The sequence below is a fragment of the Chrysemys picta genome, chromosome 4 (genome assembly GCF_011386835.1).
Source record: "Chrysemys picta bellii isolate R12L10 chromosome 4, ASM1138683v2, whole genome shotgun sequence".
Classification (NCBI taxonomy): domain Eukaryota; kingdom Metazoa; phylum Chordata; order Testudines; family Emydidae; genus Chrysemys; species Chrysemys picta.
Window position 1 is genome coordinate 61,545,999 of NC_088794.1, and position 23,774 is coordinate 61,569,772.

Consider the following 23,774-nt stretch of genomic DNA (forward strand, 5'->3'; position numbering starts at 1 on the left):
AGGTGATCAGACTAGATGATCATGATGGCCCCTTCTGGCCTTAAAGTCTATGCGTCTAACATGTGAGGTAACAATTTTGACAATGATAGTTTTGATTAATGCTCCCCATTATTTAATACAGTAGCAGCTGGTGTCCAAAATTAGTGCTGAGGCTGCAGATAACATTCTGCACTCTATCCCCTTTTGAAGTAGCTCATATTTTCCAAGTGGAAAATGGATGTTCCAGGGGCAGCAGGGGCATGTGCAAACAGGCCTATACTGTCTATCTGGAGATAACCCCATAGAAGCCTGTACTCCATGCCTTGTGCCTTCTCCCTCTGCTGCAAGGCCAAAGGTCCCCCAGTGGTAGAAAGATGTACAGCAACCTCCAAAGGATGGAGTTGCTTTAGCCTCATAGATACTCCCCATGTCAGCAAGAGGTACTACACCCAGCAGTTATCAGCCACATGACAGATAGGACATTACTGGTGAGGCTTCACACCAATGATCAGCCAGCCCTGGATTTATATAATTTGTGCTGTTACATTTTGTAAACAAGCACCTAGATGCCATGGTGCTAGGCACAAGTCATTATAATGTATATTTTAATATCCTAGCAGGCACTAACAGCATCCAATGGAGTTAAGGCTGCTAAATAGTTTCCATTATAACCACCAGTTTTCATTGGTTTTGAAGGCAATGGGAAGTGGTAGCCATTGAGAGATATTACAATTCTTTATAGAGATTTCCATAAAAGAACGTTTGGCAGCTCCTGTTGCAAAAAAACTTTCAAATATGAAAAATAGCAGCAAAAATGACCAGTCACCCCAAAATTGTTTTTAAAACTACCCCTTCCACTAGATCAACTCTACAAGTAATGAAACAGAGTGATGGGCAGAGAAACCCTTGGGGCCAGGAGAAAGGGAAAGCTGGTGTGTGTGCACACTTGGGGAAATAGAGAGGGGGAAGTTAGGGTGTGCATACTTGACTTGCTGGGGCCTGGTGCCGAAGCCCAAGGGCTTCAGCCCTGGGAGGCGAGGTTCAGGTTATAAGCCCCTGCCTGGGGCTGAAGTCCTTGGGCTTTCCCCCCGCTTCCTGCACCCGGGGTAGCAGGGCTCGGACTTTGGCTTTGGCCTCTCCATCCAGGGCAGCAGGGCTCAGATTTTGATCCCCCCTCCTACGGCCATGTAGTCATTTTTATTGTCAGAAGGGGGTCACAATGCAATGAAGTTTGAGAACCCCTGCTATGCCTTAATGACAGCCCCAGAACAAGGAAGTTTAGCAGTGACTGAGCTGGAGGCTAATTCCTGAAGCATACAGGCACTCCACTTCTGTTCCAGTTTCTTTACTTCACTCAGGAAGTGGGAATGTGGCACAATACCACCAAAGTCAAGGAAAAACAGGACAACTGCTCAGGTCTTGCCATGCACATACACATACCTGTAAGTACTCTCATGGCTCCATGCACTGCATTCAGGTCACCACTAACCAGCATCTCCATCAACAAGTTGAAAAGCTGGGGCCAAGCCTCAGGCCAGTCCCAGTGGGCTATGGCTGAAACTGCATAGGCAACACTTGATCGCACTTTACTAATAGATTCTCTCAGTCCGTTGGGTAACAGCTCCCTTATGGCAACTTTTGCCTGCAGAGAATAATGATATTTAGCAAGAGAGATCACTTATCACACACAACAATATAGTGTTTTCAAACAGCTCTCATCACATTCTGATATGTATAGCAGATTCTTTTGTTGCTAGCATCAGGTTTAAGGGAAGTAGTGTGATTTCAAAACATACACATTTGGATTCCTTTCAATTTATAAAGGAGACAGAGCACAACATGTAGAAATGTATTACTCTTCCCATATAAAACACACCCAAATATAAAAGCTTTCCCAAAAGTAAAGCTGTGATTAAAGTTTAGTTTATTCTTTATACACAGTTTTAATCTCATAAAATCCTTCAAAGGGAAGGAAAGGCATGAGAGCTCCAAGTAATTCCAAATAAAAAAAAGGAGCCTAGCCTTTCCTAGGCGTTCTAAATCTAGTGGAGAATATATCCAGGATGTCTGCTCACATTTAACCCAATTCCTAACACCTTTCATTTCTCCAATTAGTATTTCCCTTTCAGTGAACCCCAATCTAGATGTGCTTGACTTTACAACCTTAAACAAACAAACAAAAACTGTTAAAAGAATGTTATCTCCTAGGGTGTGTGTTTGTTTTTTCAAAGCAAACTAAAAAACGGAACTCCCTCATGCAGCATATTGACACAAATGGTTCATCAGCTTGAGCTAAGGGAGTAGTTGAGAGCAATAGTAGACTGTCATCCTCTATATGGGTCAGCACTAGAGGGAGATGAGAATTTACTAATAGGTTTGAAAGCAGAGGAATGGCAAGATTCAGAAATTGTGGGTTCCATTCCAGTCTCTAGAGGGGAGTGCACTTTGGTGGGAACAGGCTCTTCTGCCTGCTTCCCCACAAGTTTGTCCCCTTCCCCACCCCTTCCAACCTGTCATTGTTCCATTCAGCCCAGTCCCAGTCTTCTTGCCTAGCCAGTCGCAATCTCCTCTCTGGGGTTGCCTTCCTGAGTCAATCTGTTCCCCCACTTCTCATTCCGAGTCTTCCTGCCCAGTCAATCCCAGTTCTCCCCCCACCCCGCACCCAGTTCCTTGACTGATCTCAGTATGGGTCTCCAAAACAAGCCAACCAGAAACCTTAGCTTTCCACAATGATAAAAATCAGTTACAGCAGACAAGCAACATACAACCAATTCAGTATTAAACAGGAATCTTACCCTTTCTGTGGTCTCTGGATGCCTAAACTTGTCTGACTGGGAACACCAGTGAGTCTCCACATATTGTTTCAAAATTACAGATGCTAACTGTAAAAGGAGAGAAAGGACATGAAGCAGAACTAAAGGAATGGGTCACATTCAGAATAGTTACAAATGTCCCTCCTCATCCCTAAAAATGGGGTTGGCCAAAATATGAAATTCCCTGTAAAAGAAACAGGAAACTTTGTTGCAGAGACAAACGGAGTCTGTAGTTAGTTATTGTTCATTGACAGCATGCCTGATGCTATACAGAGTCTAGAGATGTTTGATGCCAGCTTCCTATTAGACCCACCCCCATCCCAGAACCTGCTCATCACCAAATCAAGCACCATATTAAATGGTTGATTAAAACTATGCCAAGCCTAACTCAGTATTAACAATATTTTAGAGATCTCTGGGAACATGTTTCTCAGGGCCCATTGTTTCCACCCAGCTAGAGAAGAGAAATGGTAAGAAGCAGATGGCTTCCCATGCTGTAAATTATAATGGTTCAACAATTAAAGAAGTTTGGCACTTGCTATTACCCAGATGGTTACTAACTACCAAGAAATGCCCAAACCAGAGAATCAAGGTCAGTGAGGTAATTTCTTTTATTGGACCAACTTCTATTGGTGAGAAAGACAAGCCAAAAAGAACTCTTCCTCAGGTCTGGGAAATGTATTCCGAGGGACACAGCTAATTGCAAGATGGAACAGATTGTTTAGCGTAAGTAGTTAGCACACACTCTAAGGGACTGTTCAAGGTAGAGTGGCCTGTTAAAATCTCTGCAGTCATAGGACAAAATGAGAGGATTTGTGGGTTAAAGATTGTTGCAATAAGCCATAAATCCAGTGTCTGTTCACTCCACGATTTTTAGTGTGTAGTAGAGTTATGAATTTGACTGATCTGAACAGATCTGTGTCTGACCTAAGAACAGCCATACTGAGTCAGACCATCTAGCCCCAGTATCCTGTCTTCCGACTGGCCAATGCCAGGTGCCCAGAGAGAATGGACAGAACAGGTAATTATCAAGTGATCCATGCCCCGTCGCCCACTCCCAGCTTCTGACAAACAGAGGCTAGGGACACCATCCCTGCCCATCCTGGCTAATAGCCATTGATGGACCTATCCTCCATGAATTTATCTAGTTCTTTTTTGAACCCTGTTACAGTCTTGGCTTTCACAACATCCTCTGGCAAAGAGTTCCACAGGTTGACTACATATTGCAGGAAGAAATACTTCCTTTTGTTTGTTTTAAACCTGCTGCCTAGTAATTTCATTTGGTGACCCCTAGTTCTTGTGTTATGAGGATTAAATGATGTTTCCTTATTTACTTTCTCCATACCAGTCATAATTTTATAGACCTCCATCATATCCCCCCCCTTAGACTTTTCCAAGCTGAAAAGTCTCAGTTTTATTTATTTCCTCATATATAAGCTGTTCCATACCCCTAATCATTTTTGTTGCCCTTTTCTGAACCTTTTCCAATTCCAATATATCTTTGAGATGGGGTGACCACATCTGCACGCATTATTCAAGATGTGGGCATACCATGGATTTATATAGAGACAACATGATATTTTCTGACTTATCTATCCCTTTCCTAATGATTCCCAACATTATGTTCGCTTTTTTGACTGCTGCTGCACATTGAGTGGATGTTTTCAGAGAACTATCCACAATGATTTCAAGATCTCCTCCTTGAGTGGTAACAGCTAATTTAGACCCCATCATTTTATACGTATAGTTGGGATGATGTTTTTCAATGTGCATTACTTTGCATTTATCAACTCTGAATTTCTTCCGCCATTTTCTTGCCCAGTCAACCAATTTTGTGAGGCCCCTTTGTAACTCTTCCTCCTTATAGGAAACCTGCACAACTCTTCCAAAGAGGAGCCTGGGAGCTTAAATTCATAATATGTGCTATTTATGCTAAACAATCTCTTCCACCTTGCATTTAGCTGTGACACTCAGAGTACCTTTCCCCAGCCCTGAAGAAGAGCTCTGTGTGGCTCGAAAGCTTATCTCTCTCATCAACCGAAGTTGGTCCAATAAAAGGTATTATCTCACCCACCTTGCCTCTCTAATATCCTGGGACTAACATGGCTACAAACTACACTGCATAAAAAACAGAAGATGTAATTTTAACTAAGCTTCTAGGACATTTTATATTACACACAAATTTCCTTTTATTCTTTGTTTGCCAGACCTCCCCGACCCCCCACCCCCTTTTTTTTTTTTTTTTAAAGAACATTGCTGAATTTTACTAAACCAAAAACAGGAAAACACAACTTCAGTTCTATTCGGTATCTAGTGGAATTTAGATAAGAAGATGGTATTGATAAAAATGTAATCAGTTTTGGGGTTAAGCTGCTAAAATTTAATACACTTGTTCATAAGCATCACACTAGACAGACTTTCACTCTAGCCTCGACCTTTGTTAAACCAACATGGAAAGTGAATGACAAGGGGTATGTCTACACTGCATAAGCCTGTCCTTGAGTTCGGCTTATGTTGCATCTACACTGCAATTGTGCTAACTGGGGGCTCGGACCCAGGGTCCCAGGACCTTGCAGCACTGGAGGGTCAGAGCATGGGTCAAGCCAGGACACAAGATCCGAGCCCTAATGCTTTGCAGTATAGAGGCAACCCAGCTTGACTCAGGTCCTGGGCGTCCACCAGAAGTATCCCCCAATTCCATGCGACAACTTCATTAGTCCTCTCTATCCCAACAATCTGCAATCCATTCTATTAAAATGGAAGCCATTCTCCCCTTTGGTGTGCAGCAGCAGATCAGGTCAGCATTAACCCATTCTCTTCTAATCACCAATTTGCAAGCACAGTATCAGAGAGCCTCCTGGATTTGCAAGAGAGCAAACCAACAAGCCTTTTGCAAAGTGAGCTGCTTCATGATTACAGGAGCACAGCCAAATTTTGGTGAATCTCTGGTGCAAGGCAAAGTAAATTGTGTATTTCAGGAAAAGCACCAGGAATGACCATGTGTACTAGCAGATAGCTAAAAAGCTGGCACCTCTGCAGATTTTCCAGACAGGTGACCAGTGCAGCAAGCATATTAAGAGTCTGAAGAACAAGTACCGGAAGACCAGAGATAAGAACTGCACCTCAGCTACTTGCCAATAACATTCCCATTTTATGATGACTGGTGGGAGTTCTGGATGCTGCACTAAACGCAGAGCCAGCAGTGCTTCATGACAACCTGGTCAGCCAGGATGGTCCCTGTTGGCACTTGAATATCTGATGAGAGCCAGCAGCAGGCTCTCAGTGAGGAGCATAGAGTGACTCTTTTAATGAAACCAGTCCAAGAGTAGGCTGTGGATCAGGATCAACAGCAAATGCTTGATCCCTATTCGTTGAGCTTACAGAAAACCAGAGATAGACAGAAGCCGGAACCGAGCCCAGTAAACATATGACTCAAAATTTACAGTTTATTACAGTAACGGAAAGGATTTCTGCTGTAAGAAGCAATGCTAAAATGATAAGCCCCAGCTCCCAGCATGTGGCCACTAACGGCAGATTGTATCACGCCGCCTTGGAATACCCCCATCACATGGAGTTCAAAAAGGCAACGTGGCATTTCAAACATTCATAAACAGCTGTAAACGTTATTTCAACAGTTAAGTCACAAGATGGTTGCTAGGGCCATTCTTGTTTTCCTTTCAGTAATAAGAAATTTGCCATTCTGTAATCACTCATCCTGGGTCTATGGAACCATCTGTAAACAGTGAACGCAGTGTATGTGTTTGGGAAACAGTCTTCGATTTCCAAATTAGTCCATTTCAGTTAGAGGTAATCCACACAGTCTGTGGGTAACAAAATCATTTCTCCAAATATGAGTGGGATGTCAATTTTTTCCCAGAACTGTGCCAGGTGTGGGTGTAGAAAAGCTGAACATTTCAGAGTGTTTGTGTGCAGAAATAATAGGGTAAGCCATGTGTGAGCTAACAGCATCACGTTCATTCCTTCATGGATTCTGACCCAATCCTGGCTGATGATCACGAAAGGTTTGCAGCTAAGGAGGAATTCCAGATAGTTAGTCACATTGCAGGGAAGGGTATATTTTCCAGGCCACTCTGTATAGCTGACTAGTCCACTCCACTCACAAATGTGCTGTTTGGTCACTATATGTTTAAATACTTCAGCTGCATACACTGCAGGTTTCCCTCCAGCAGTTTGGTCAGCCGATAGGGCACCATAAGAATGGTTATGTCTTCCAAAATATGAAAGGCCTGAAATGAGAGAAAAAGCCTTTTGCAGCAAGGGTGCTATACATCCCCCCCCATATGGCAATTAGATATGAAATTTTTATGAAACAGGAAAAAAGGTTATAATTTTTAACTTACCATTGTCTCTGCACTTCTGTAACAGATTAACAAGGCTGTATCCGAAGACAGTATGAGGACTGAATCATGCCCTTCACAATGTATCAGTTCACTCTAGAAATGTTACAATTTATATCCTTGAGATTCCACAAAAAATTGTGCTTCTCGTTTTTTCCATTTAAAAAAAATGAACTAATTTAGACAATAACCCTGTTTCTTGTCCTCTTTCAGTACCCTCAAGCTATACTGCCTACTGTTCTTCAGGAACTCGATCCCTGGCCCAATATACCTTCTCAGACCATTCCAAAATGAAGCATTTCTGCGATGAAGTTATGGCTGATGTTCTTGACAGGGCAGACCAGATAACACCCAGCCTCCAGAATGCTCACCTGTGGAATGTTAGCAATAGCAATCCATCTGATCTTAATTAAAAGGGATTCTCAGGCAGCTAGGATCCAAACCATTTGGAATCCCAGAACTTTTTTGGGAGAACGGAGATAGTTGTGAGAGGCACAGAACCTCACATACCTATTGTACTGGTCCCTCAGAATACTTTAGATATGTGAAAGGGTCACTGTTACAGCATATATTTTATATTAAAAAAAATTAAGTGAACAAGTTCTAGATTTGCAGCTTTGCAGACAAGTCCTTCCCACTGTACTGGTACAGCTCAGAAAACAGAGCTCCTATACGCCATCCTCCAGCATGCCACCCTGATTAGAAAGGAGCACTCCAAGGATCAAGAGGACTACAGTCACTAGGCCTATACGGAGATTGTCAAGTGTGTTAAATGCAATGGTGTTTTGGGGAAATATTAATACTTGTCCACTATGCTCTGGACTAAGGTCAACAATCCATTTCACAGATGTCTCTGGAACAGCCATAAGGATGTACTTTTCATCCACTACTGACCTAGGCCAAAGTAGTAGTTAACCACACACAGGCTAATTAAATTTATTTACTTAAAAGCTAAGTTATCCATAGGGAGTGAATCTAGGACAGTCAATCTACAGAAAACAAGACATTTTAGCTAGAGAATTAGAACTTTTCAATGCACCTGGCTGTTTAACATGTCCATGTAAGTGGACAGTTGCCACAAATTGAACTTAGATACATCCACAATCTGTTTGTGGCATACAGCTACCTTTTATGTGCTAGTACCTTAAGAGTTCAGTTATCCAGTGCACAGCACAATTTTACCTATTACAATGGGACTGGGGCCAGGTGCTACCACAATACAAACAAACGAGTTAAACAGAACATTGTCAGCCTGAACCTCTATAAAGTCTAATTCTAAATCTAATCATTTTTCCCCATTTCAGGATTACAAGTGACAAAATTATTCCACTAGATTATTTATGATTATTAGAAATACCAAGGAAGCCACACGAGAAAATGATAACATTTTGGTGTTTTATTTTGTTGTAAAATGCTTAGAGATTAAAAGGCACTAATACAAAAGAATATTTTGTGGCAGAGGGAAGATTATTTCCATTTCCTTTCTCCTCCCCTGCTATACCTCTCCCAACTAAAATTTTCAGGTTTTCTTGCCACCTAGTATTAAAATGGTATTTGTAAAATGAAAACCACTAAAGTAGTAAAATATTTGTATTAGAATTAGCATCACTGTAACCAACAAGAGGCGATGCAATTTTAGACTTGTTTTGGTAAGTAGTGAGCACATCATATAAGAGCTGGTCATAGGAAATAACCTTGGATCGAATAATCACGAGTTGATTTGGTTTAAATTAAATGGAAGGATAAACAAAAGCAGGTCAACTCTGATTTTTTATTTCTAAAGGGCAGACTTTGGGAGATTAAGGGAATTAGTTAAAGAAGTCAACTGAACTGAAGAGCTCAAGAACTTAAAAGTGGACAAAGCTTGCACTTCCTTAAAATCAACTATACAAAAAAAACCTATCTGAAATTTGCATCCCAAATGTGATGCTGTATGGAATCTGAGGGACACTTTATGTTATCATTGATCCCATTATTGTAAAATTGCAAGGAATCTGACCAGATATGTCATGAAAAGTGTCAGTGAAAATGATATGATTTGCAAAGTATGATCATCTTGTTTATATGTTTGTATCACCTTTGTATTATGAGTTACAGATATGTAGAGTATATCCGTATTTCCAAACTGGTGCTGTGTCTCTGGGTGACACCCCCAGACAAAATGCCATCAGCAGTAGGCCTGCTTGATGGCTCATCAAGGGACATCAGCTGTACAATGAACCCATTGAAGGGAGCCAAGAACTATACCTTATGATTCAGCAAGGCATGCAGGGACATGCCTATGGAGAAAACTCTAAGGCCTTTCAATGCCATGTGCTCTGAGTTTGTGTTTGAGACAAAGGAAGTACCAGACACATGGCAAAAGGACTATAAAGGGCAGATGAATCATCTCCATTTTGTCTTCAATCCTGCTTCTTACCTCTGGAGTAACTTTTCTACAAACTGAAGCTCTGAACAAAGGACTGAATGACTCATTCAAGTTGTGGATGTGTTCCAGAGGGATTTTCAAGCCAGCAAACTCACAAATACAGCTAACCTGATATATGAACTTTGAAGTCTTTGTATGTATGTGACTGCTTTACCATTTAACAACTCTTCTTGTTCTTTCTTTTTTCTTTATAATAAACCTTTAGTTTTAGATGCTAAAGGACTGGCTGGCAGTGTGATATTTTGGGTAAGATCCAAACCTATAATGACCTGGTAATGTGGCTGGGGTCAGAAGAACATTTTTTATATGTGAGCAGAGTTTTAAAATAACTTCAATATTTTCGTTCAATATCTTCATTAATGATTTGGAGGATGGCATGGACTGCACCCTCAGCAAGTCTGCAGATGACACTAAACTGGGAGGAGTGGTAGATACGCTGGAGGGTAGGGATAGAATACAGAGGGAACTAGACAAATTAGAGGATTGGGCCAAAAGAAATCTGATGAGGTTCAACAAGGACAAGTGCAGAGTCCTGCACTTAGGACAGAAGAATCCCATGCACTGCTACAGACTAGGGACCGAGGGGCTAGGAAACAGTTCTGCAGAAAAGGACCTAGGGGTTACAGTGGACGAGAAGCTGGATATGAGCCGATAGTGTGCCCTTGTTGCCAAGAAGGCTAACAGCATTTTGGGCTGTATAAGTAGGGGCATTGCCAGCAGATCGAGGGACGTGATCATTCCCCCTCCATTCGACATTGGTGAGGCCTCATCTGGAGTACTGTGTCCAGTTTTGGGCCCCACACTACAAGAAGGATGTGGAAAAATCGGAAAGAGTCCAGCAGAGGGCAACAAAAAAGATTAGGGGTCTGGAGCACGTGACTTATGAGGAGAGGCTGAGAGAACTGGGATTGTTTAGTCTGCAGAAGAATGAAGGGGGGGATTTGATAGCTGCTTTCAACTACCAGAAAGGGGGTTCCAAAGAGAATGGATCTAGACTGTTCTCAGTGGTAGCAGATGACAGAACAAGGAGTAATAGTCTCAAATTGCAGTGGGGAAGGTTTAGGCTTGATATTAGGATAAACTTTTTCACTAGGAGGGTGGTGAAGCACTGGAATGGGTTACCTAGGGAGGTGGTGGAATCTCCTTCCTTAGAGGTTTTTAAGATAAGGCTTGACAAAGCCCTGGCTGGGATGATTTAGTTGGGGATTGGACCTGCTTTGAGCAGGGGGTTGGACTAGATGACCTCCTGAGGTCCCTTCCAACCCTGATATTCTATGATTCTCACTGTACTGGACCTAGGTGTTGATTGGGAGCCAGAGAACTGGAATGCAATAAAGGGGATTGTGAGATTCCTTTTTTGTGTGTGTGCTTCTTGATAACCAGTGTGGGGATCAGAAGCACAGTTTGTGACTGGTTGAAGAGTTTAACTTCAGTGTTAACCACCAGTCTTTGGGAGAATCTGCTTTCCCTTTTGCAGCCTACCCTGACCTTGGTATTTTCAGTGAGGGCTGCCCCAGGCACTATGGGTCACACCAAGCAAGGGGGGAAATCTTGCAGGGAAAGGATCCCGACTGAGCAGGATGACTAGCCTCCACAAAATGGTTATTAGGAGTAAACAGGGAATGAAAAAAGGAGTTGATCAAAAAAAAGCTACATCATGGAGATGAGAAAATGCATGTATAAAGTGGGAACTGCTAGCAGTCAGGCAAAATTAGCTTTCAACAAGGAAATAAAAATAAGTAAGACTTTTTTAGAATAAGGAAAGATGAGGCTGGGCCACTATACAGTCTGACTGGGAAGGAGATTATCTTTAATCTAGGAATGACCCAAAAACTAAATGAATACTTTGCCCTAGTTTTCAAAAAGGATGATAATATGGAACTTTAGCTGGCACATGAGTTTGCTAGTCTGGTAGCAATGATTTTTAAATAGGCTATTTATCTGATGATAGTACCGTACGACTGGAGAGTAGCTAATGTTGTACCTATTTTTAGGGAATAAAAAGTGATCTGGGAAATTGCAGACCTGTTATTCTGACTTCAGTAGTATGCAAGGCTTTAGAACAAATTGTGAAGGAAGGAAACAAATTAACTTAAATAGAGGTAAATAGGATGTAATAAAACATGGGTTTATCACAGGCAGATCACGCCAGGCTAATCTGATTTCCTTCTTTGAGACAATAACTGCTTTTTAGATAAGGGAAATTCACTTGGACTTTAGTAAGGCATGAGACAGCACCACATAGAAAATTATTAGTTAAATTAGATAAAATGGGGATCAGTACAAGCACTGTAAGGCAGATAAGGAATGGCTAAAGGAAAATGGGGATCAGTACAAGCATTGTAAGATGGATAAGGAACTGGCTAAAGGGCAGAAGGCAACAGGTTGTCCTGAAAGGTGAAGTATCAGACTGAAGGAAGGCTTCTAGTGAAGTTCCTCAAAGATCAGTCTTGGGTCCAATCTTATTCAGTACTATTATTAATGACTTTGACACAAAAAGTAGGTGTGCGCTAATGAAATTTGAGACACAAGGTTAGTGAGGTAATATCTTTTATTGGATCAACTTCTGTTGATGAAAGAGAGAAGCTTTTGAGCTACACAGGTACTTTTCTCAGTCCTAAAGACTCTATGTAGCTCAAAAACTTGTCTCTTTCACCAACAGAAGTTGGTCTAATAACAGATATTACCTCACCCACCTTCTTCCTCTAATATCCTGGGCCCAACACAACTACAAAAATCACTGCAAACTACTAACAAAATTTGCTCATGATACAATGTTGGGAGGCATCTTCAATACAGAGGAGGATCAAATATTATACAGGACATTTTGGATGACCTTGAACACTGAAGTGACAGAAATGGGATGAAATTCAGTTGTGACAAAGTCAGGCACTTTGGGTCTAAGAAGAAGAATTTCAATGGAGGCTCATCAGGTGGAAGTAACAGAGGAAGAGAGACCTGGGGGTGGGAGTCGATCACACGAAGACTGAGTCACCAATGTGATCCAGCTATGAAAAAGGCAAATATGATCCTAGCAAATATTAGGCAAGGCATTTCCAGCAGAGAGAGAGACAGAGAGAAATATTAATCCCATTGTATGAGGCATTGGTAAGATCTCATTTGGAATACTGTGTACAATTCTGATCACTCATATTCAAGAAAGATTAAATTAATCTGGAACTGGTTCAGAGAAGAGCTACTAGGATGATTAGGGGACTGGAGGGCCTATCTTATAAGACGAGACTGGAAGGGCTTGGCTTGTTTAGTCTAGCAAAACAAAGGCTGAGAGGGGATATGACTGTCCTCTATAAATACTTTGGGGCCCGGGTAAACATCAGGGAGGGTGAAGAGCTAAGTAAGCTCAAGGACAATGTACCACAGTGGTCAGCAACCTTTCAGAAGTGGTGTGCCGAGTCTTCATTTATTCACTCTAATTTAAGGTTTTGCGTGCCAGTAATACATTTTAACATTTTTAGAAGGTCTCTTTCTATAAGTCTATAATATATAACTAAACTATTGTTGTATATAAAGTAAATAAGGTTTTTAAAATGTTTAAGAAGCTTTATTTAAAATTAAATTAAAATACAGAGCCCCCCGGACCAGTGGCCAGGACCCGGGCAGTGAGAGTGCCACTGAAAATCAGCTCACGTGCCGCCTTCGGCACGTATGCCATAGGTTGCCTACCCCTGATGTAGCACAAGAAGAAATGGATATAAACTGGCTATGAACAAATTCAGACTGGAAGTTAGAAGATTTCTAACCATCAGAGAGGTGAGGTTCTGAAATTGTCCCCCACCCCGCCCCAAAAAAAATAGTTGTGGGGGCAAACAACTTAATTAGTTTTAGAAGAGCTGACAAATTTTTTGAGTGCACTGGTATGACGGGGTTGCTTGTGACAGTAGGCGGCAGGGATCAACAGTTCTAGGGCTCACTTTCAGTTTGTGTCTTGTTTCTAACAGCTCGTGCTTCATGGTTTCAACTAGGCACCTGCAGAGTTCACAAAGGGTTATCCCCACCCCCCACCAATGTATTTTGGGAGTTTTATCACCATCGGGGATGGCTACGACTGGGGATGGGAAACAAGGCAGGGTGGGCCAAGGCTTTGAGATAGCACCAAGTAGTCTTTCTCCCAGGTGCTTGGCAAGCTAGTTCTTGCTCACATACTCAGGGTCTGATTGATCACCATTTGTGGGGTTGGGAAGTAATTTTCCCCCAGGTCAAATTCATCTTCCCCTGCAGTGTGTGGATGAGGGTCTCTTTCCAGGATTTTCTGGGTATACCTCATTTAATCATTTCTATGCCATTGCGAGGGCCTCCTATTCTCTGCCTGTAGCACATAATAGTCTAGTCTCCCGGGGAATGTAATATTTTGGTCTAATTCCAGTTGCTGACTTTAATGCAGAGTGCTGGTTGCCTATGATATACAAGAGATCAGAACAGATGATCTGGTGGTCCCTTCCAGCCCTAAGCCCTGACTCTGGGATATGGCAATTTCCTCCATTATCATTAAAAATCCTTTCTGAATTCAGTTTAAATAGACTTTGAAGTCCATTGTATTAAAAACACAAAGTTTATGTATTATTGTGGAATTGTATGTAACTTCCATAGGGGAGAGACATGATTAATGCAAACCTTGGGAAGGGTCAGAGCTTCAAAGGACCATTTGAAACAATGAGCCAGACAAGAATGAACTTTATGAACCTATAACCTTGGAAAACCCTTTGGTGGGTTTTGAAGGATCGATCACCTGCCAAAGCCCTTATTTGAATCGGGGGTGGTCTCTGGTAAGCTTATTAGCATGCATGTAAGGTTTTTTATTGTTTTTATTATGTTTTTTCTGTAATGCTTTCACCTTAAGAAAAAGCGTGCTCGCTTAAAAAGAGCTTTGTGCCAACTTATACCTGTGGGCAATTACACTGTTTATGGCCTCTGAAGAGCATGCAAAGCAGGATTCCTTAGGCGCTCTGACTTGCTGAGGAACTCATTGTAGGAGGGAAGTGTACAGCCTGGAAAACCCTGGTCAGGAGGGAGAGAAATACAGGTCTCCATGCAAGAGACGTGACAACTGAGGGGCTGGGAGCTTAAAGAGGGTGCCCTCAAGGGATTACGGAGGAAGAATACAGGTGTAGCTGACCTGAACTGTGACAATTAATATTGTCCATATTAAACTTTAAAAGGAAATGGGACATTCTTGTCCAGGTATAAAGCTGGCAGAATAGGGATGCTGTAGATTTGTAGCATATTTTATATACTTTAGCTACCAAAGTTGCATTCAGAATCTGCAATTCAATTTTATCCCTTGTGATTAGCCATAGCCACTTCAACACACAGTTGATCTTCTAGCAACCTGAGCACTATACATCATCTTAATTACTGAGCTGCCTGAAATTTGCAATTCTTCAAGGTAGAAGTGTTCAATAAATATTTCTGTTCTGAAATTTGGAAAAAACTATGTAGCCATGTCATATATGATGCAATACTTTCCATTCTGATAGTAACTCAGGAGGATCTTAGTAAGAACATAAGAACGGCCATACTGGGTCAGACCAAAGGTCCATCTAGTCCAGTATCCTATCTTCCGACAGCAGCCAATTGCAGGGGTCCCAGGGGGAATGAACAGAACAGGTAATCACCAAGTGATCCAGCCCCTGCTGCCCACGCCCAGCTTCTGGCAAACAGAGGCTAGGGACACCATCCCTGCCCATCCTGGTTAATAGCCATTGATGGACCTATCCTCCATGAATTTATTTAGTTCTTTTTTGAACCCTGTTACAGTCTTGGCCTTCACAACATCCTCTGGCAAAGAGTTCCACAGATTGACTACGCATTGTATGAATAAATACTTCCTTTTGTTTGTTTTAAACCTGCTGACTATTAATTTCATTTGGTGACCCCTAGTTCTTGTCTTATGAGAGGAAGTAAATAACACTTCCTTATTTACTTTCTCCACAACAGTCATGATTTTATAGACTTCAATCATATCCCCCCTTAGTTGTCTCTTGGAAAAGACCCAATCTTATTAATCTCTCCTCACAAAGCAGCTACAAAACAGCAGCTACTAAAGTTAGACATTTTTATGTCAGCAGACTCGGAAAACTTGTTTCCAAGAGTTTTACAAGAGCTGCCGAGGAATTCTCTGGACTGAAAGTTGATTTTCAATAATTCTTGGAATACCGGGGAAATTCCAGAAGACTGGGAGAAAGCTAATGTCATGTCAATATTTAAAAGAGGTAAATGGGACACCTCTCAGGTAATTATGGGCCTGTCAGCTTGACACTGATCCTGGGCAAAACAATGAAGCAGCTGATATAGGACTCAATTAATAAAGAATTAAAGGAGGGTAATATAATCAACGCCAATTAACATGGGTTCATGGACAATAGATCTTGTCAAACTAACTTGACTAGATAGATAAGGATTACAAGTTTGGTTAATAAAGGTAACAGTATCAGACGGGTAGCTGTGTTAAGTCTGTAGCCACAAAAATGACAAGGAGTCCTGTGGCACCTTAAAGACTAACAGAATTATGTGGGCATAAGCTTTCGTAAGTAAAAGCCCACTTCTTCAGATGCATGATGTGTTGATGTAATATACCTGGACTTCAGTAAGGCATTTAACTTGGTACTGCATGACATTTTGACTAAAAACCTAGAATGATACAAAATGAACATGGCACAGATTAAATAGATTAAAAACTGGCTAACTGACAGGTCCCAAAACATACTTGTAAACAGGGAATCATCATTAAGCAGGTGTATTTTTAGTGGGGTCCTGCAGAGATTGGTACTTGGCCCTAATCTACTTATTTTTAATCAATGACTTGGAAGACAACAAACTAAGCACTGATTAAATTTTCAGCTGACAAAGATTGGGGGAGTGCCAAATAATAGAGAGGACAGGTCACTGATACAGAGCGATCTGGGTCGCTTGGTAAGCTGGGCCCAAGCAAACAATACGTGTTTCAATACAGCCAACTGAAAGGTCATACATTTCATAACAAAGAATGTAGGCTGTACTTACAGGATCAGGGATTCTAACCTGGGAAGCAATGATTCTGAAAGACTTGGGAGTCATGATGGATAATCAGCTGAACAGGAGCTCCCATTGCAACACTATAGCTGAAAGGACTAATGTGATGCTTAGATGTATAAACTGGATTACCCAGTAGCAATAGGGAGATCATACAACTACTATATTTGGCACAGATGTAACCGCTACTGCCATACTTTGTTGATAAATTGGAGGGAGTTCAGAGAAGAGCCACAAGAATGATTACAGAATTGGAATACATCCCTTACAGTCAAAGACTAAAGGAGCTTAATTTATCTTAACAAAAGAAAAAAGTTAAGGGGTCACTTGATCATAGTCTATGAGTTCCGACACAAGGAACAAATTTGATAATAGAGGTCTCTTCAACCTTGCAGACAAAGGTATAACACAAGATCCCATGGGTGGCAAAGATGCAAATTTTTAACAGTGAGGCGAATTATCTATTGGAACAACTTACCCATGGTTGTGCTGAATCTCCATCACTGACAATTTTTAAATCAAGACTGAATCTTTTTCTAAAAGATCTGCTCTAGTTCAATCAGGAACTAATTCAAGGAATTCCTATGGCCTGTGGTATGCAGAAGGGGTCAGAATAAATTATCACAATGGCCCCTTCTGGCCTTATCTATGAACCTGTAGACCAGAGGTTCTCAAACTGTGGTACGTGTACCACCTGTAGCATGTAAACTTTATGTTCCATCTAGTCACTTTACAATAATTTAAGAAAGCAGTATGGGAAGCAAAGTTTGAGACCTGCTGTTTTAAACCATTACAAAAGCAGATTTTTACTACTTTGCTATGTGTTTTCTGTGTTGTGGCAACATCCGTGCGTACAATCTATAAGTCCCCTCTCTGTTGTCAGCCTGGTGACAAACTCGAAGCGTTTAAGGCACTGCCCCCCCTCCTTAGCAGCTTGCCACACACTTCTCCTCAGTGGAAATATTCCAAAGCTACAGAAAGAGTACATAGTCCTGCATTCCCCATCTAGCCCCTGGCTGAGCCAATCCACCCTGGGAGGTGCACTGATGTTATCTCATTATGGGAAAGATTTAGCAATGTAAGAAATTTGTTTTTCTGTGATGCAGCCACAACCATTGTGCATGCTGGGTATGATCAACAGTGCTTGGACAATCTTCCTTTCCTCCCTATATGTGGTTAGAGGCTAAGGGAGAAGGTAAGGCAATAGGATGGGCAAGACTCATCTCAGAACCTTATGTCTAAAAGCAGCATTAGCCAATAATACCTGGTTGAGGTGGCTGTACCTAGAGAAAGTGTCAATTGAGCACCAGATAGCTCAGCAGTGTTCAGGAACAGAGGCTTCCCCCTCTCAGCCCAGAAGCTGGCTACCACTCTGGCAGAATGGGCCTTGAGCTTCTTAGGCCAGGAAAGATCTGCTAAAGCATAACAATGCTAGGTCTGATCTAGTAACAAGTGACATGAGATGCCATTCCCTCCAACATGGAAATCCTCAAAAAGGATGAAAATGGAACAGGATTTCTAGAAGCCAGCTGTCACAGAAAGATGGTAAGACAATGCTACCCTGCTCACTGATGCCACCCCGTATATAGATTCTATTCTATAGAGGTGCTTATACCACCATCACCACTTTAGTGTCAGAGCACCACATGTACTGAGCTTGAACAGCATTATTATGAGAGGTAGTCACACATGGATAATAGTCATGTGATTTTTGACAAAAACAAATTTAAAAGAAAATGGAGTAATGCTAATTGGAAAATAATACCTATGACTTCTCATCTGCACATATAAATAGCAAAACCAGTCAGCTATAGAACAAGCCAGCAAGAGAATGTTTCCCATTCCCACATCCCCACACTAGTTCCCCAGTCCTCAAATCAGTTACCGAAAAAAGCTATTATGTAGTTTTGGTTATTATAAATGTGATTAAGTGCTGAGCACAAAAACATTCTCATTGCTACATGCTCCAATATATTAGATTTCTAGAGAAATAGTATTTAAGTTTACTTTTTTTAAAAAAGGAAGTATGAGTGGACAGTTTTTACAACAAAAGTTATAATCCAACTCTTCTCTACAGCATGCTTGAGAAGACTCACCTGACGAATGGCCAATACTCCCTGGGGATCTACAGTCAGTTCTGCTAAATGAACGCCAAATTCTGCAAGAAAGAATATCTAAAATGAGACTAAGAATAGAATATCTAATTGAAACTAAGAACAGAATTAACATTCACATCAAGAGATTTAAGCCAACAGCACAGTATAAATCACAAAAAGAATTTTAGCCTGCATCTTCTGGAAGGCTCAATGCTGACAAAGTGAGTTATATGCATGAAGGAGAAGGCAGCCCCATAGAGTAGCTTCTCTGCTGAATTGAAGGCATCCAAATTCTCCCCCTCTCAAACAGAGTTTTTTATAACTGCTTTTTATTCTAAGTGAAAGACTGTAAGGACAAAAAAAAGAATTTTGTTACCAATTTAAGTTACTATAGACTTATGCGCAAACAATGACATTAAGTGAGCACCTGCACAGAAGCAATGAAAAAGATTCACAAATGGAGCTATATGTAGTGCCCTACCAAATTCATGGTCCATTTTGGTCAATTTCACAGAAATAGGATTTTAAAAATCATAAATTTCATGATTTCAGCTATTTTAAGCTGAACTTTCAGGGTATTGTAATTGTAGGGGTCATGACCCAAAAATGAGTTGTGGAGGAATCGCAAGGTTATTGGGGGGAGGGGGAGAGGGAGGGAGTTGTGGTACTGCTACCCTTACTTCTGCGCTGCTGCTGACATGGCACTGCCTTCAGAGCTGGGCAGCTAGAGAGCAGTGGCTGCTGGCCAGGAGCCCAGGTCTGAAGGCAAACTGCCCCCAGCAGCACAGAAGTAAGGATGGCATGGGATAGCATTGCCACCGTTACCTCTGCGCTGCTGCCTGCGGAGCTGTGCCCTCAGTCAGCAGCCGCCACTTTCCGGCCACCCAGCTCTGAAAGCAGTGCAGAAGTAAGGGTGGTAATACCGCAACCCCCCTAAAATAACCTTGTAACCCCCCACACACAACTCCTTTTTGGGTCATGAGTCCCAATTTGAGAAACACTGGTCTTCTCTGTGAAATCTGTACAGTATAGGGTAAAAGTACACAAAAGACCCGGTATCAGGGGGGAGACCAGATGTCATGATCTGTGACGCAACTATGAATTTGGTAGGACCATAGCTATACGATAGGTTCCTTAGACTACAGTCCATGAAGAACTTGCTCCAGTGGTCCACAGAGAACAGTCTGATCATTACTCCTGAGGGCATTCTGTGCCAAAAAATTAAAAATTCTGCACAAAGATGGGAGATCACCCTGGACAGGACTCAGCGGTGAGGCTGCACCCGACTCTGATGCAGCACAAGGCCTGGGCCTGCCCCAGAAACATCCTGGGGCCCTGCCCCTCTGTGCCAGGCGCACCAGGTGTGGGGCAGGGAGGCAGGCTCACCAGGCAGGATCCATGTGTGGAGGGGCATCCAGGTGTGGGGTGAGAGGATTCTGTGTGGGACAATCTGGGTGCAGGCAGCTCAGTGGGGGGATCTAGGTGTGGGGGGTCTGGATACACAGATGCTCATGGGGGGGGGGTTCCAGGTACAGCAGCAATGGGACTCTGCAGGGGGTTCCAGGTGAAAGTGGTTGGGGCTCAGCTGAGGTGTCTGGGGGGTGTCTAGTGTGACCAGATCACAACACTAAAATATCGGGACACACTGGGGTGCTGTCAGCCCCATCCACAGTCCACCCTCACTCCTCCCAGGCTCCGCTCCCACTCTGCCCCAGGTCCCGCCCCCTCCGCACTTGCCCCTCCCCCCCCCCCGTGTGCCCTTCCTCCTCCCCTGCCCCCTGCTGGCTTGCTGCATCCCTCCTCAGTCCCCCACCTGCCACTCACCCCTACGGCGCCAACTTCCCCTCTGCTGGGTGGGTGCTCGCCCTCCCCCCTGCCTCTTCCCACCCAAGCATCCACCCTCACTCTGCCCTCATTCCACCCCCTTCCCCCAAGTCCCCGCTCCTGCTCTGCCTCTTCTCTGTCTCCTCCCCTGAGCGTCCCGCATCCCCGCTCCTCCCTCTCCCTCCTGGAAAGCGCTAAGCACCATCAAACAACGGTTAAGCGGCGGGAAGCGCGGTGGGGGGGAAGCGGGGATGCAGCACGCTGGGGGGAGAAGGAGGTGAGGAGGGGGGAGCCTGGCTGCGATTTTTCCCCGTGGGTGCACCCACAGAGTCGGCACCTCCCTCCAACTCGCCTCCTTACCTGAATATTGGGACAAATAGCATCCTGATTGTACATTGATCGGGACGCGGGACAGTCCTTATTTTATTGGGACATTTGGTCACCCTGGGGCGGGGTCTGCGTGCTGAGGGAGTGGGGCTTGGTGGGGTGGGGGTCTTGGTGCAGCTAGTTGGGGTCTGGATATGGGGGCTCAGGGTGGGGCATCAGGTGGGGAGTTGAGTGCAGGGATCTCAGTGGGGGGTGGTCTGGGTGCAAGGGTGGGGGTCCGGAGGCAAGGTGTCTGCGTGCAGGGGGGCTCCAGATGCAGGGATTGAGGTTCAATGGGGTGGGGTTTGGCTAGGGGAGTTCTGGATGTACACGTTGAGGCCTGGCAGGGGTGTCTGCGTATGGGAGGTCCAGATGCATGGGGGCTGGGTGATCATAATACTCCATTTTTCCTTGTTTCCAGATGCTAAAATCTACTAGAAGACAGCATTTAAAATACACCAATATTTTCCTATTACTGCACTATGTAAGAAATTACTGTAGCTGCCATGAGGACATCATATAGTCAGAGACAGGTTGTGCAATCATGAATGGGAGGAGAGGCATACATGGTAGATCAGGGATCGGCAACCTATGGCTTGCGTGCCAAAGACAGCATGCGAAACGATTTTTAATGGCACACTGCGAACCCCGGCAGCGGGCTGATGGCCAGGACCCTGGCAGGCAGCAGCGTGCCATTAAAAATCCTGCCCGGCCCAGCCTGTTCTTCTCCGCCCCGCTCTCTCTGGCAGGGGCAGAAGCAAGCTTGGCCCTGCTGGCTGCTGCTGTAGGGCAGGCTCCGCCGGCAGCCAAGCTTCCCCCTCCCCCGCCTCTTCCCCCAGCGTGCTGCGTGGAGCCCCGCCTCCTCTCCCTCCCTGCCGCTGATGGCCCTTGCGAGGGAGGGGAGAAGAGGAGCCCCAGCGCCCTCGCAGCTCAGATCAGGAAGGAGGCGGAGAAGAGGCAGGAGCGGGGCCTTAGGGAAAGGGAGTGGAATCAGGGCGTATACCTCCAGCCCCCTGCAGTGAGCCGCTCAGGGCAGGGGGCTGGGAGCACCCACCCGATCCCAGCCCTCTGCCCTGACCCCTGCACCCCCCCTCACACCCCAGCCCCCTACATCCCCCCCCCCCCACGACCCCAGCCCTGACTCTGGCACCCCCCACACCTCATGCCCTGACTCCTGCACCCCCTCACACGCCCCCAGCCCTCTGCCCTGACTCCTGCACCCTCCTTGTACACACCCTACCCTGACTCCTGCACTCCCCACACATACCCAGGCCCCCCACATCCCATGCCCTGACGCTTGCACCCCCGTCATCCCCACCCTGAACACCAAACAGGAGCTCCTGCACCCCTCGCACCAAATGGGAGCTGCCCAGGTAAGCGCTCCACACCCAAACCTCCTCCCCCAACCCTGAGCCCCCTCCCTCATTCTAGCTCCTGGTCAGATCCTGCAGCCCAACCCCCAGCCTGCTCCTTCACCCCCAGCCCTGTGCTCGATGCACCCCTACCCTCAGCTCAGTGCAGAGAGAGAGGAAGAGAATGGGCCAGAACCAGGGAGAAGATAGGTACCCACTCTATGTGGGCAGGGCCAGGACCCCAGACCAGCAGCGGGCTGAGCAGGGCTGGCAGCTGGGACCCTGACTGGCAGGAGCCAGCAGACGGAACCCCAGACCGGCCGCGGGCTGAGCCGCTCAGCCCGCGGCCGGTCTGGGGTCCCGGCCGCCGGACCCGCTCAGCCTGCTGTCGGTCTGGGGTTCTGGTTGCCGGCCCCTTGCTAGCTGGGGTCCCGGCCGCAGGCCCCACTCAGCCCACTGCCGGCCTAGGTGAACAGAACCCTAGGCCGGCAGCGGGCTGAGGAGGCCGGCGGCATAAGATCAGCATTTTAATTTAATTTTAAATGAAGGTTCTTAAACATTCTGAAAACCTTATTTACTTTACATACAACAGTAGTTTAGTTATATCATTTATAGAGAGAGACCTTCTAAAAACCGTTAAAATGTATTACTGGCACGCAAAACCTTAAATTAAAGTGAATAAATGAAGACGCGGCACACCACTTCTGAAAGGTTGCCGACCCTTGTGGTAGATTATCTTGTAAGATATGCTATACATTTTGAAAAAGTATGACAGCCCCTGAGCCAGTTTATGAAGAGATGGGGAGGATAAGATCCAATTCAACTAATGTGCAGAAAAGCACCATGGAACCAGGAAAAGTTCTGATAGCAGTAAATCTGAATTTCTAGCTAAATATGCTTACTACACCTCTACCCAGATATAATGTGACCCGATATAACACGAATTTGGATATAACACGGTAAAGCAGTGCTCCAGGGGGTGGGGCTGCGCACTCCGGTGGATCAAAGCAAGTTTGATATAACGCGGTAAGATTTTTTGGCTCCCGAGGACAGCGTTATATCGAGGTAGAGGTGTATTTTATATTGGGTGTTTTGTATGACTGCAATTTCAGTATAAAATTTCTGCCTCCTCTTCTCAATTTCTTAAATAGCAACGTGCAAAGAAAAAAATTGAGTTTGTGCCATTTTAGCTTCTCTGTGGTGGATAAAGACAACACTGAAAAGTTATCTTTTTAAAAAGGTGTTCTCAACTTGTGTTTTTCCTTTAGATGTATCAGGAATATCAAGTTTTCTCTTTCTTGTTTTACAGATAGCACTGGAAGCCCTTAATCAATGGGGCAGAGGCAATCTTTAACAAAGATATTTACTTCCAACTGTTTCCTTGGAGTTAACTAGCTGTTAAAGAAACAAGTTTTATAAGTCTCTATAAAATCTCTTCCTTTCTCAATCAGACTTCACATACTAGGTATCTGATTATATAAAGCCATTAGTGACCACTCATCCAGAGTCTTCCAGAGACAAGGGCTAAT

The 23,774-nt window shown here is 44.0% G+C and overlaps 1 protein-coding gene across 23 annotated transcripts in view; it reads right to left on the minus strand.

The window, feature by feature from the left end:
• IPO9 (importin 9) overlaps positions 1-23,774 on the minus strand; it is a 257,420-nt gene that overhangs the window by 209,296 nt on the left and 24,350 nt on the right. For 10 of the 23 annotated variants that reach the window (XM_065595104.1, XM_065595109.1, XM_065595107.1 and 7 more), the window contains 3 exons: positions 18,704-18,765; positions 2,775-2,861; positions 1,420-1,621 (listed from right to left, as the gene is read on the minus strand). In XM_065595104.1, coding sequence (XP_065451176.1) covers positions 1,420-1,621; positions 2,775-2,861; positions 18,704-18,765 — 351 coding nt within the window. Of the gene's footprint in view, positions 1-1,419; positions 1,622-2,774; positions 2,862-5,914; positions 7,040-7,153; positions 7,247-18,703; positions 18,766-23,774 lie in introns of all 23 variants that reach the window. The other 13 variants (XM_042861867.2, XM_065595122.1, XM_065595114.1 and 10 more) reach the window with 4 other exon arrangements.